This window comes from Taurulus bubalis, assembly GCF_910589615.1.
Source record: "Taurulus bubalis genome assembly, chromosome: 15".
NCBI classification, from domain to species: Eukaryota; Metazoa; Chordata; class Actinopteri; order Perciformes; family Cottidae; genus Taurulus; species Taurulus bubalis.
Window position 1 is genome coordinate 5,359,891 of NC_136603.1, and position 14,156 is coordinate 5,374,046.

General features: G+C 46.5%; 1 protein-coding gene across 1 annotated transcript; it reads left to right on the top strand.

The window, feature by feature from the left end:
* Positions 1–9,834: 9,834 nt before the first annotated feature.
* ndp (norrin cystine knot growth factor NDP) lies at positions 9,835–12,422 on the top strand (the record flags this gene model as incomplete). The annotated part of the gene is made up of 2 exons (XM_079230728.1): positions 9,835–10,044; positions 12,198–12,422. 2 exons carry the CDS (start codon positions 9,835–9,837, stop codon positions 12,420–12,422), a joined length of 435 nt encoding a protein of 144 aa, XP_079086854.1.
* Positions 12,423–14,156: the final 1,734 nt, after the last annotated feature.

Below are 14,156 nucleotides of genomic sequence, written 5' to 3' on the forward strand. Positions count from 1 at the left end.
CTGTGGTAGGTCGGAGGAGGAGGAGGAGGAGGAGACGAGCTACCACTTCCATCTAGCCGAGAAGGAGAGGCGTGCGTGGGAAAGAGAGAGGGAGAGAAGGTGTTTAAATGAAAAACGAAGTGTCTACGAAAAAGTGGGGGGATAATGAGAAGGGGAAGAGAAGGACGTCCAAGTGGGAGGGGAACAAAAAAAAAAACATCTGAGAAAGAGACAGGAACCCGGGGACCCTTCGGAGGACAGGCAGTGCCAGAGAAGAACACAATAAATAGGAGAAACAGAATGAAACTGAGATGTGTGAGAGGGGGAGGAAAGAGCAGAGAGAGAGAGGTGAGAGTGACAGAGAGACTGACACAATAGGAGGAAGAAAAGAAGAAAAAGAGAGAGATCGAGACTGTGACGCAAAACATCACCTCCAGACACTTCCACTGACACCAGATGAGAAACAGTTTGCGGGGTGAGAAAATAGTTTTTTCGCGTGAGTCTGCACATCCTCCACTCCAACCAAAAAAAGTCACCTTTTGATCCGTTCAGAGAGAGAGAGAGAGAGAGAGAGAGAGAGGAAGGTGAGGAAGAGGAGTAGGAGGTGTGTTTGAAGCATTCGCACATTCAGCCAGGTGCAGATAGACAGCAATGTTCTGGCAGTTATGTGTGTCTGCTCTCGTGTTTCATATTCTCACACATGCAAAACACACACACACACACACACACACACACACACACACACACACACACACACACACACAGGGGCCCATTGTGAGCGTGTTTATTTGGACGGTGTTGAAGCTTTTCGGCAGTTCACAGTGTCTCACCGCCGGTGGAATGCGCTCGTGACAAATGGATGCTCGGCACGAACCGCAGGCCATCGGGAAGATCCTCAACGCCGCCCCGCCAGACAAGCGTGTGACAGATCTCGGCTGCCCGCCGAAAACCGGGTCCAACAAACACGCCCACGACTCCTTTTTTCGAGGGCGCCTTAAGGCTTGCGGTTGAATGGAGGATTGATTTAGTTTCGAGCACTGGGTTTTTAGCCCCGCAGCTCGCCGGCTCCCACTCTGACGAGGATGGAGAAAACAGAGGAGGCGGATTCAGGATTTGAAGTTCATGTGTGACCCAGCAAGGTTGAGGGGTGGGGGGGGGGGGGGGGGGGGGGGTTCTGTTACTATGAAAGCACACATGTAACACACACTGAACATTAGTCAGAAAGAAAGAGAAATCCGGGGAATATTCATGCATATTTGTCCTCTGTGTCTTCCTGCTCGGTGTGCGTCGGACCAGCGTTTCTGAGAAGCCCAAATTGTAAAGCTAACACGAGCTTAGCCGCGGCTCACACGGCGGCCTGCCATTGGCTGTACACCGCTCTCAAATCCACACTGTTTGTCTTATCTTTACTGGGGGGGATATATTTAGTGGGGAGCTTAGCTTTTAGGAGGATGGCGCGTGGGGAGGGTAAGTGAGAGAGAGAGAGAGTGTGTGTGTGTGTGTGTGTGTGTGTGTGCGTGTGTGTGTGTGTGCGTGTGCAAGTGAGAGTGAGAGTGAAAGGGTAAGTTTGTGTGTGTATGTGTTTCAGGAGCTGGCGTCAGGAGACAGGCAAAGAGATTGGCACTCTGCATGCCAAACTGTGTGTGTGTGTGTGTGTGTGTGTGTGTCTGTGTCTGTGTGTGTGTGTGTGTGTGTGTGTGTGTGTGTGTGTGTGTGTGTGTGTGTGTGTGTGTGTGTGTGTGTGTGCATGTACTGTATGTGTGTGTGGCTGGAGGACAGGTCTGTGGGTCTGCACCCCCACTCCCCCACCCCCCCACACACACACACACACACAAACACACACACACACACACAAACACACACACACACACACTCCAGTCAGGAATCTGCCCTTTAGTTTATTAAAAGCTGGTGAAACAATGGAGGGTGGTGAGGTTGAGGAGGAGGGGAGCCGCGGTGGAGCAAATCAGAACGGAGTCCGATGATGTAGTTAGAAAGATGAAGAGAGGGAGGGGAGGAGATAGAGAAAGGTATTCATGACGGCTCAAAACATTATACTCCCCCGCCGCCCCCCTTCTGTACCTGTCATTTCTCCCTAATTCCCCCCCCCCCCCCCCCTCCTCTGGTGTCCTTTGATGCACCTGTTCTGTGGAGGGGCCCGGCCGCTACCGCAGACAGACCCGTCTCTGGACAACAACTGTGTACTCAGCTGCCGGCTGGCCCGGGTCACAGAGCGGAGGATCCCTCTGAAGATCTGGCTCCTCTGCCATCACACACACACACACACACACACACACACACACACACACACACACACACACACACACACACACACACACACACACAGGCCGCTGTGTCCTGCGTCTCTGCATACGTGTACATGTCTGGGAGCTGTGAGGTGGGCGGGGGTATTTATACACGCGCCCCACTGCTCAGAACAAAACGTGGCGACGCGGATGGAGAAATTGTGTTCTGCACAACATATGGCTGAACAGGTGGGCGGCGTCGTGGTGTCACTTCTCATAACAGATTCTGAGATGATGTCACTGTTTCACTTTTACCGCTCCTACAAAAGCCCTCATTATGACTGATTTTCGCACCTTCGATCTGTTGGGCATTAACTTCAGTGTGTTGTTTCCATTATTGGAAATTCAAAATCATAACTGTCCAAGGGGAAGTCTCCAAATGACTTGTTCTGTCGCACCAACAGTTCAAAAATATGAAGATGTTTAATTCACGAGAAAATCCTTTTAAAAGCTTGAAGAAATTAATGTTTCCGGATGAGTTAAATAAATAATATCTAATTTGTGATCACAATAATTGTCAATTTATTTCATGTTGATGGACAAACATATTGATGAAACAACTTAGTATTTTAGCACTCAGAGCAACAATTATTTATTAAAATGTCATTGTTTTGTAAATGTCTTTCTGAGATTCCATTTCTCTCAGTGGTGGAAGAAGTATTGTGAGTATTTCCTTAAGTAAATGTAGCAATACAACAATAAAAAAATATCATCAGCAGAAAATCCAAAGTTAAATATTGTATATATATATATATATATATATATATATATATATATATATATATATATATATATATTATGCACTAGAATGTCCCTCTTAAGTGTTATTTGTTTATATGTCATATTATATTTATATCATAGGTTATTGCGTCTGCAAAGGAATAATAATAGATTTCCAATAGTTGTAGTACTTAAATACTCTGAGTGTGTGTGTGTGTGTGTGTGTGTGTGTGCGCGTGTGTGTGTGCGTGCGTGAGGGAAGCATCTTTCCCACCGTCGCCTCAAAGAGACACATCACAATATCTGCACTCCTTAAGCTTGGAATCCCCATCTCATAACTCCCAAAGTCCTAAAGCTCCAAAGCAGAGAGGATTGTGGGACATGAAGAGGGATCGTATTGTAGTTGTGGGGTTTGGCTCCACAGATATTCTCGACCCAGACTGGATGTTTTTTGCAGATACTGGACCCTTCTTAAGCGATCTGCCCCATGGCGACGCTGCCAGAGCTGTATCTACAAAAACCAAGTGGAATTTACTAAATTTGATTTGCCCTATGACATACGATATGCCTTTTAATTAGCAGTACACTCCACACTTAATATGTCTGTAGTTAGATATAATGCATGCTGTTTAATTTCATCCGCCCGTGGGCTCTCTAATTAGTTTTCGAGGACCAGGAACTTTGTTTTTTGGGTCGTCGGGCCTAATTATTTAAGTTATGTGCTTGTCGAGCTCTCGGTTTCTCTACATGCACAGCAGCGTGCACGATACTCTGCAATTTAAGAGTTTACCTACGTCCTTTCTTTTTGGTTTTACCTTATGAGAACAAAGAAATACGAGAGCAAAAATGAAACACAACTAACTAGCTTACAGTCTTAAGTATTAATTAACTGATACTTGTAATACTAACTAGTGCAAGTGCAAGAACAAGGCTCTTTATTTAGCATCTTCCACGTGGTCCTTAGCTGATGAGAATGTGAAATGAGAAGCCTGAATCTGTCTGGAGGGAAGAACTCATGCGCCCTGCAAGAGATTAGGTACAATTAATCAAGGATGTTAAAACATAGGATAATTAATGCTGATCAAATATGTATTTTTAGTTGCAGCCATCGTAGAATCAAGCTTCTATTGGTCCATTTTCTTGATCTTTTATTGCGTTTCTGCAGCAAAATCCTAGCCTCCAGTCCTCTACCGCCTTATCCCTCCCCTGATAATAAAGGCACCAGTTCGGTTGGATGCACTACAATCATGGGAAGGTTGCGATTGCTAATTTCTGGATGTCTCGGCACTCCTCAGGCCCCCGCTCCCTTTTCCTGTCTCGGTGGACCAGGATATCTCTCTTTCCCCACTTAAAGCAGCAACAGTGCAGCCACTGTTTCCACAGAACTGAGCTTTGAACATGGGATGTCAGGGCAGTGGCTTCAGGGTGGCAGAACCTGCACCACTCAGTCTGGATGTACCAAAAGTTATAACCATGACCTCACTGGGTTTCTTGTCCCAGACCGCATACGATCCCGAATGCGTTTTAACAGAGATAAGTTCCTCACCTTGTCAGACGGAAAATTTGACTTTTCTCCGTGGAGTTCTACTGGTTGGAGCCCTGGCCTCGCACCAGGCTTTCTACAACATCGAGCGAAGCTATTTACTTTGATTGAGCTGAAACTTCATGGGTAATTCAGACGGCGCTCCGCTGCCAACAGAGCTGCTATTTGTTATGAAAACAGCAAAGCCCCAACGTGACGTTTTAATCCAACGCTCCCAAACGTAGATCAGACCGGCGGGTTGCAACACAGATGAAGGAGGAAGGGATGGAAGCAGAAACATGGAGAGGACACCAGTAGAGGAGGAGCGCTGCACCTCTAAGTGGAGCTCAGTGGGGATTTGCTTTTGTATTTGTATCAGAAAGACAACCTCGGTTTGAGTGGACGATGTGGTCGATTCCAAACGACAGATCCAGGAAAGAGACGGAGCGTAACGATTCTGTTTTTTTTGCCATTTTACTTGGATGAGATGGGGGGGAGGAGGGGGAGGATCCAGCTGCTGTTTGCGAACACCAAGAGTTCTATCAATCTGAGTCCAGGGCCGGTGTTGGGTGAGCTGTTGGAGAGGAGGCCGCTACCCTGCCCCACACTGACCTTTGCTTCACTCCTCGCTCCAGCCCGGGAGGCCAGGCATCGCGATCACGCACGAGTCAGCGCTCGCAGAGCGGTAATGAGCTCACTCGCACAGATAGTGCCTCTCCATCTATTAATCCCCCGAAAGCCGCCATTATCTGAGCCAGCTGCCATTCGGAGCCATGTATTGATATCACCGGCTTTTCAGAGCTCAAGCGGCGAGTCTCCAGAAGAGACGGTAATTATGACGTGTCGTCACCTTGTAGCGGGGGATGTCCCCTGTTTGCGTTGCGGTGCAGTGAGAGTCGGAGCTGCTGCAGCTGGCTGATGGCAATCAATAGAAAATAATCACTTTGCCGTGCATACAAAGTAATGTTTGGCTCGCTCCGCTAATTGTTAATCAGATAGGACAGAGCTGGCCGTGGACCAACATTACAATATTTACGGTAAAGTAGCGTTTACTCGGGGGATCACTCCTGTCACCATCTTTGTTTGCTTTGCTTCACAGTCGGGGTCAGGACCTGTTGTCCGCTTAACAAAAACACATGTTCTAGTGGGCGACTCGTGATTTACGAGGAAATGCTGAGGATGCTTTTCCCGTGCGCCCGTGTTTCATTCTCGCGTTTGATCTGAATTGATTTAACATGTTTTCACTTTACGAAACCCTCGTAGGCTTTTAGAGTTTAGAGGATACTACGATCACACGTTTCGTCTGAACCTCCCGGCAGAGCTGGATTAACATCTGGGCCAGGATTCCTAGATGCACTGCGTGTGCAAGAGTTGAGAGACAATTTGCGCCCCGAAAGTGAAATTCCAGTGTGTTTACGCAGCCAACACCCGACATGCAGCGACGTCTGCATTTGTTTGTGGTCTGGTCTCTGAGCACCTGGGTGTGTAAGTCCAATATTCACTCTGTTTTGGTCACCACCAACTCCTTAAGGAAAGATATTTGTGTCTTTAGCTGCTAACTGCGTCTACTGCCTGTTTGGTGCTGAGCAGGTAGTGGACAGTGGATTTCTAGAGCTTTTCCTCATTTGATTATAAAAACACTGCAGTAATCTTGTTTTAATGACTTTGGCTCATCATATGCTCATAGCGCATATTCACATTGTGTACCAGATTAAACTGACCGGGGGCAAGTTGGTATTATTCCATCAGAAGAAGGAGCACTGGGTCTCTTGGCATATCATGAAGCTGCCGTGTGTTGTTTGCTGAATGAACAGCACTTAAGGGGAACGTTGAGACCACATACGCAATGCACAGAGGTGCTAGGTGGTAGGCGGGGCTCCAGGGGGGCCGTAAGGGCCCAACCGCAGATTTTTACCTCGTGCTTCCTTGATAGTTGTGAAGAAATATATATTTTAGTTGTTCTTTATTGAAGCAGAACGATGACCATTGAGATATGATATCTATTTTGGTCCAATCTTGATTTAGATGGGCAGTAAAGTAAAAAAAAAAATCCATGTACAGGTACACATGGGGACAGATAGCATCACAGGTACAAACGGATCACAATGAAAAGGATACCAACACACAACGTCTGACCAACATACAGGAATCTAAAAGAATCAAAGCAAAGTGCCGACATTGTTCTGTAACAACACATTTTAAAGTAGTATTTATAGCATCTCTAGTTTAGTATTTAAAGTATTTATAAATATGTCAAGAGAGGAACAAAAGTATTGCCATCAGTACGACACACAGTTTGTGACCAAACCAGGATTTTGTGAGAATCATAAAGCCTAAACTAGATTTAAAAAAAATATATTTCAACAAGCAAAGTAGAACCGTATACTTAAACCTACATTGACCATGTTGACGATACAGATCTGTGCATTGTCATCACTACCGCAATGCATTGTGGGATGTTGCTGCAGAGCATTCAGTGTTTGCATAATGTGATATTTCACTATTTGTATAGTACTGTTTTCGGACCACTATCATCTAGTAAATAGCATGTTAGTGTGACATTCCGGACTAAACTGGATATGAACTGCGTTGATTTACCCAGTAAATCTTTTCTATCGAAACATTACATCGTTTTTATTTCTCCTGAAACACAATGAAGTCCATTGCATCATTGCATATCACTTTCACTGATGCGTACAGAAGCTTGCACCAGTTACAAACCTCAAAGGCAGCATGATCGACTACCAGATGCATGTATATAAAATACAATCACCATCGTCTAATACGGACAAAACGCTACTTTGGAATCATCTTTTTCTAGCAGTAAAAGAAAAAACCAGATGCTTAAGGTTTGTGTGAGAGGTAACTCTCTCTAGACGAGTGCCTTCGTGTTGAGACCGCTCGGTGGGTGATGAACGGAAAGCATTAAAGTCCTTCAGTTGGTCTTTTTAGAGTTAAAACCAATTATAATTCAACACAGCTCGACAAGCTTTAATAGCTTGTACCTAATGAGCTCCTCCTGCCGTGCCTCCATGTCCTCAAGCAGCTTCACATGGAGCTTCACATGTAAATACCTTGCAGATACCGATAACAGCAGCAGAGGAGATGCAGATACTGATAACAGCAGCAGCAGCAGGGATGATGGGGATACCAGTCGCTGGGCCGGCTCCGTGCTGATGGGTGCTGGCTGTGGGAGGAAGGCCGGGCCGCCCGCAGCACATGTTCAACGGGCCAACAAAACATCTCGGGGAGTATTTATTTTAACAGGCCAAATGATACCTTCTCTCAGGAGGACTGTTAAGGTTAAATGATTCCCCTTAGAAAGAAAAACATTGGGGCTGGAATTGTGGGCGGAGGTTGAGGGAGGTGGGGGTTTAGTTTAAAAAGGGAGCTTTGATAGAATGCAGTATTTTGCTCATTTCCTCTGCTCTCACTGAGCCAAACAGTCCAGAGTGTAGTGACTGCCATGTACACGTGCACGTTCACATGCACGAGGGTTATTCTTCATGTGGTCGACACGTCTGACCCAAAATGTTATTTAACGCTGTTAATAATGTAGAATCGGTTGTTGTGTCTCTAAAGGTCTATAGAAACAAATCATTTTGTTATAATTTAAAGTCGTAAAGGAACGATTTGAAAAGGCATTTCGGATGTATGAAAAGTCAACTGGTTACAGGCCGTTTCCATCTTCAGTCAACTGGACTGCAGAGGGTCTGGACCTCAGGCAAGAGAAATAACACAAATATCTCAAATTACAAAAACTGCACGTCTATAACTTCCAACAGAATGACCAAAAAAGGTCAGATGTTTTGAGCACAATGTGATATTTCCTGCTGCGTGAACACTTACTCTGAAAAACACATTTCTCCTTGGATGCGCTTCTTAAGAAAACAAAATAATACCCACGTTGACGAAGTGTCGGCCGATAAATTATAGCAGCTTTCCACCTTCAAATTGTAATATTTGGAGTGACGTTTCTTTTCATTGGACATCGCTGCAGATGTTTACACATAACTGAAACACAATCCTTCAGTTTTATTGGCGCAAAATAGTTTTAGGAGTGTAAACTGCATAGTTTCCTTGTGGCTACTTAACGGCCAAGTGGTAATCAATTTTAATAAGAACGTGGGAAGAACTTTGAGTAATTTATTCATTTACAAATTACGAGTCACAAATTGAACGGTCAAGTTTCCAACGACAAACTCCTGAATGTGCATTTACAGATCACTCAACATAAAAAGCCTTTATCGTATATTTATATGAATATCGGGTGAACAGTAAAACATAAATCTTGAACCCCACACACACACATACACACACACACCTCTCATTAATTCCCAGCACATTGCCTGTTAGCACACCGAGCTCCCTCTTAACACGAACCCTATTGTCAGGAGCACAATAAAACTATGAAGTTTGGAAAAAGGAAGAAGAAGAAGAAGAAAAAAAAAGGAAAACGACACAAATACATGTGAAAATATGCTGCGGGACTGGCAGAGGGTCCTGCAGTCATGAGAGGGCTTGTTGGGAGAGCGATTTGTTTTAATGAAAAAGTCATTCCTGGGGAGAGGAAAGGGCCGGGCTGCAGGCTGTTTGTGCACGGCTTAAGTTTCTCCTGCGTAATAAAAGCACCGAGACTTATGTTCTACACGTGTGTGTGTGTGTGCGTTTGTGTGTGGGTGTGTGTGTGCAGGGGAGACCATGGAATAAAGGAGACAAAGTAGGCAGCCAGGTTCGAAGACTCTTACACACACACACGCACACACACACACACACACACACACACTCATCAAACAGTCAATCACCCAAAAACTGGCAAAAATATGGATGAGAATGAGTCCGGAGGCAGCTCCATCCACTACAGGGAGCCGTGTGATCTTTTCTACAGCGCTTAAAGTAACTCCCTTGGATGTACACATAGACAAAACATACTGCCCACACACACACACACACACACACACACAATATAGTTTCTTTATCAGTGCATGCCTTCCTGTTTGTCTCCCTCTCCCAGACTGCGGTGGATCCAGACTGTGGGTGATGGAGCGGCCCGACGGAGCGACCCTCCTCCCACCTTTCTCCCTCCAACTCGCTGACCTCGAGCCTCCGCTGCACTAGCAGGACCGAGAGAGAGAGAGAGAGAGAGAGAGAGAGAGAGAGACCCCTAAAAACAACTTGGATGCGAGGCGGAAAGAACTGTCAAGAAACACAGTAAGAGAGAGAGGGGGGGGGGGAAGGGAGACGGAGACGGCGCTTGGCGGCGTCGGACGTCCTCTTGAGGATCGACAGCCTCGGGGCGGTCCCATCATGAAACCTCTCATCTCTGCGGGCCCCCCCTCCGGCCTGCTGCTGGTCCTGATGTGCTGCCCGCTGCTGGGCGTGGTGGTCCAGTCCGCCAGCAGCAACAAGGCCGGCGATAACGGACACCCGCACCTGGGGGACGCCGACCCAGAGCGCTGCATGAGGCACCACTTCGTGGAGACCATCACGCACCCCATTTACAAGTGCAACTCCAAGGTGAGACGCCAACCCCCCAACCCCCCAACCCCCCAGCCCCCCGGGGGCGCTGTCGACAGCCGCTCACTTTCTTTGGTAGCAAGTAGTTTAAGGTAACCGGGGCCTGTCGTCGCCTGACAAATGAACTCATTTGTTACGAAACAATTTGTTTCGGAAAGCGGTGCCTCGGAGACGCAAAGAAAACCCACAGAGCAGCGGCCAAAAAATAAATCTCCCCCAACGCAAAACTTAATTTGACACACATTTCTCTCTCTACGAGCATTACTCTTGTTGCCCCTCAAAAGCCTCCACCATTTCGTCCTCCTTCATTTAGACGTTTCTCAGTGCGTGTGTGTGTGTGTGTTTGTGTGTGTTGCTGGACACGGGCCACGCTGCAGACATATTCTTGCACCTCAGCCGGGACGTCTCCCCGTCCGCCGGCTCTGTCCTGCCTCTGCCAGGCGCTGAAGGGAGAGCGAAGGAAAGGAAGAAGAGAAGCGACCCAATGGCCCGTCGGCGAGGTCGTTGCCTTTTCTTTTCCTTTCTCCTTCATTTGCCGGACGACTCTGACGCATCCACTCTCTACGGCGATGACCCCGCTGACTCACGTGGCTGTCACATTTCCACTGCGCTTTGGTCCTGCAGTTGTCCAGCGAGTTCTTTGGTCTTTTTTTAATATTCTGACTGTGAGTGCGCCGAGCAGGTGGCCAAACCACAGCTCCGCTCGGGGAAGTCAGGCCTGAACTCACTCACAGCGTGAGCGAGGCTTTCTATTACAGTACACGGAGACGCTCCTTTTACACCTCAGAGTGTCCAGCTCACACAGAATCCACCTGCACATGGACGGCTCCGTGTGTGTGTGTGTGGTGTGTGTGTACTGCCCAGGCATAGAGTAGGTTTCTATAGGTTTAAATGGCCAACGGTTATGAATATTGTTCTACTTTGTTCAAGAGAATAAGTGATTTAAAGTGACACAAATCATCTCAACTCAGACAATAAGTGCTGCATTCAATATCCTACGTAAGTAAAAGTACATCAAAATAAACTTTAAATACCAAAAGTAGAAGTACTCATTGTGCATAATTTAAGAATAAGGAATGTTATATAATACAATTGGATTACAATTATTGATGTATTAATGTGTTACAGTCATGTTATCATACTGTTGCAACAGTATAATAATTATTATGAGTAGATTTATATGTTGTATTAATAATATAAATATGTGGCTCATACCATCAAATAAATGCAGTGGCATAAAAAGGACAATATTTGCTTCTTAATTATAGTGGAGTAGAAGTAGAAAGTAGTATAATTACTCTGATCGTTTCAGCTAAATATGTATATTTTAAGTAACATTAAAATACAACTCTATCCCCAAAATAACAAAGTGCAGTTCAACTCTCAATCTAAAACTGACCCATAATCTGATTATTGTATTAACAAGTTTCTACAAAGCAGAATCTTTCGCCTCCACCTGACATAGTTGTAGGGGAAGCAGCCTTATGTGCAGTGATTAGATAAGCACTCTATCAGCTTTATTATTTTATTGTTTTCATCCAGCTGGTCATGAATGAAAGGAGGAGCAGAGAGGCGTCACGGGGGAGGAACTGTCGCCATTTGACGCCTGATCCTCAGCTAGTACAAAGACAAGTGGTCTTAAAGTGGCGACAACGCTCCTGATGTGTGTGTTAGTGTGTGTGTGTGTTAGTGTGTGTGTGTGTGTGTCACCCTGCCATGGCCCCAGACAGGCTTTTGTCAAAGTGGGTACACGGGTGGCGACACACAGCAGCTGACAGAAGGACATGACACAGGAGTCTGTTTAGGGAGGCGACAGGAATGTGGTGACCCACAGAGGAACGCCAGTCGGGCGGTCACAACACTAATCAGGCCAGTGCTGTGTGCGTGTGCATGTGCATGTGTGTGTGTGTGATCTGACTTGGGAAAAGCTTGAAACAGTGGTTTTTGACCCTGAGCTCCGAGCGCCGGCAGGTGTTGGGAGTGAGCGACTGGTCTCTTCGCTATCTCCCAGTTCGCAGGTGCAAGGCCGAGGCTGGGAGGAAGGCAAACAGACCGCTCACTCCTAGACGAGACTCGAACACCCGGTGGCCCGGACGTCACGAATCTGTCTTGTGCTTTCTTAATGAATCATTTCTTCTTCTTCTGTGTTCCAGATGGTGCTGCTGGCGCGCTGCGAGGGCCACTGCAGCCACACGACCCGCTCCGACCCGCTCATCTCCTTCAGCTCGGTGCTCAAGCAGCCCTTCAAGAGCACCTGCTCCTGCTGCCGGCCGCACACCTCCAAGCTGAAGGCGCTGAGGCTGCGCTGCGCCGGCGGGACCCGCATCACGGCCACTTACAGATACATCCTCGCCTGCAACTGCGAGGAGTGCAGCTGAGCGGTGGAGCGCCGTCCTCCCACACCCTCAAGAACTCATCAAGGTCCCTCTTTGGCCTCGGGCCTGACTCTAAAGCTGTCCGGAGAATTTTGGTTGATTATTGGATCGGAGAATCGCCCCCACCGCCCCCAACCCCACCACCCCACCTCCAACACCCGGAGGACAGCGGCTTCCAGACGCTCGTTCTCATCTTGGGAGCGATAGTTTGGAGCGATCGTACCACCCTCACACAGAAATTGACCTGCGGCCTCCGGGACTCCGACTGAACACTCACTATACCCGCTCACATTATGTGCATTCAATCAGTACAAGCCATGCGGAGCACATTTCTCCAGCACGCGAGGCCAGACACCACAAACCGCTGCTCCCACGGGCCACTTGGAGAGCCTCCTCCTCGCCGAGGAGACGCTCTGCACTCATTACAGGCCTCCGTAATTCATAACACACATGCTCGCGGACCACAGAACGAGAGCTCATTACAAATATCTGTAACAGCTTCCTGCCAGCTCCATAAAAAAAAACGCAAAAAAAAACAAACTTCCACCATTGCATTCGACAACAAAACACGCCTCGTTGAAAAGCAGCACGGGAAAAGGACGAGGCTCGATGAGAGCGGACCTATAGAGAGGCACCTGCGGCGTGCTTATCTACCCAATAACTTTTTACGCACTCCCCCCGCGGACCTTCATTCAGCTGTGTTGAGCATGAGCGATGCTGACAGCGGAGCTCATCAGGTGAACGTCACGAGAGCGTAAGAGGAGCTCAGGGGGGATGAAAGGCGAGCGAGGACGAAGGCTCGGCCAGCGCCTGGGTGGTCGAGAGGACTGTCAATGGACCATCAAGGCTCTCAGTGTTTCATTTTGAAATGTAATCTATTCTATTTGAATTCTTCGTGATGCTCCCGTCAACGTTATTGAAAACTGCAGCCGCCGGATTTAGGAAAAGTGCCGCTTTTGCCTGTCGTGTATCGTTACTTGTGTTTCGCCTACTGTCAAAACTGTGTCTGTAAGGCCTCCGGCGGGATGAATACAGAACTTCAAACTCACAAGGGATTCATTTCTGTGTGCGTGTGTGTGTGTGTGTGTGTGTGTGTGTGTGTGTGTGTGTGTCAGGCTCGAACACGTCTACAATCCATCAGTGCTTGCGGTCAGTTAATCTGAATTAAAAAGTGAACCGCTCAGTCACGTTGTATCAACTGTGGTTTCTTCTCTCATTAAAAAAAAAAAACTCGCCACAAAAACATGCATATGTTTTTAATTTGAACTAAAATAATGGGAGGTTTTATGGAAGCAATAACTTTGACTGAATGCCTCTGTTTTTAATTGAACCACGACTGAATATTTAATGTTTAAATTTTAATACCACTGAGCACTGAAATAGGCTCCTGATTTTATGGGGTAATGAACGCCAATTTCTACAACATTCAAATACAACGCACATGCATCCAGCATTAAAACATATATATATATATATATATATATATATATATATTCAAATTTCTCAAATTCAGTTCAATTTTGATTTAAAAATTTAACTGAAAGGTCAAAAAGAAAATCTGAAAAATAGGTGACCCATGAAATAAAATATAAAGACGACTCAAAGTGTCAGAAACTGGAAGTTGCTGAATGTCTGAACCTGGAAAAAAACTAAACACTAAAAGAAGAGAACGCAAACCATATAAATTCATGTTTGAAAACATGATATTTCACTGCAATCCCCGTTGCAATCACTGCA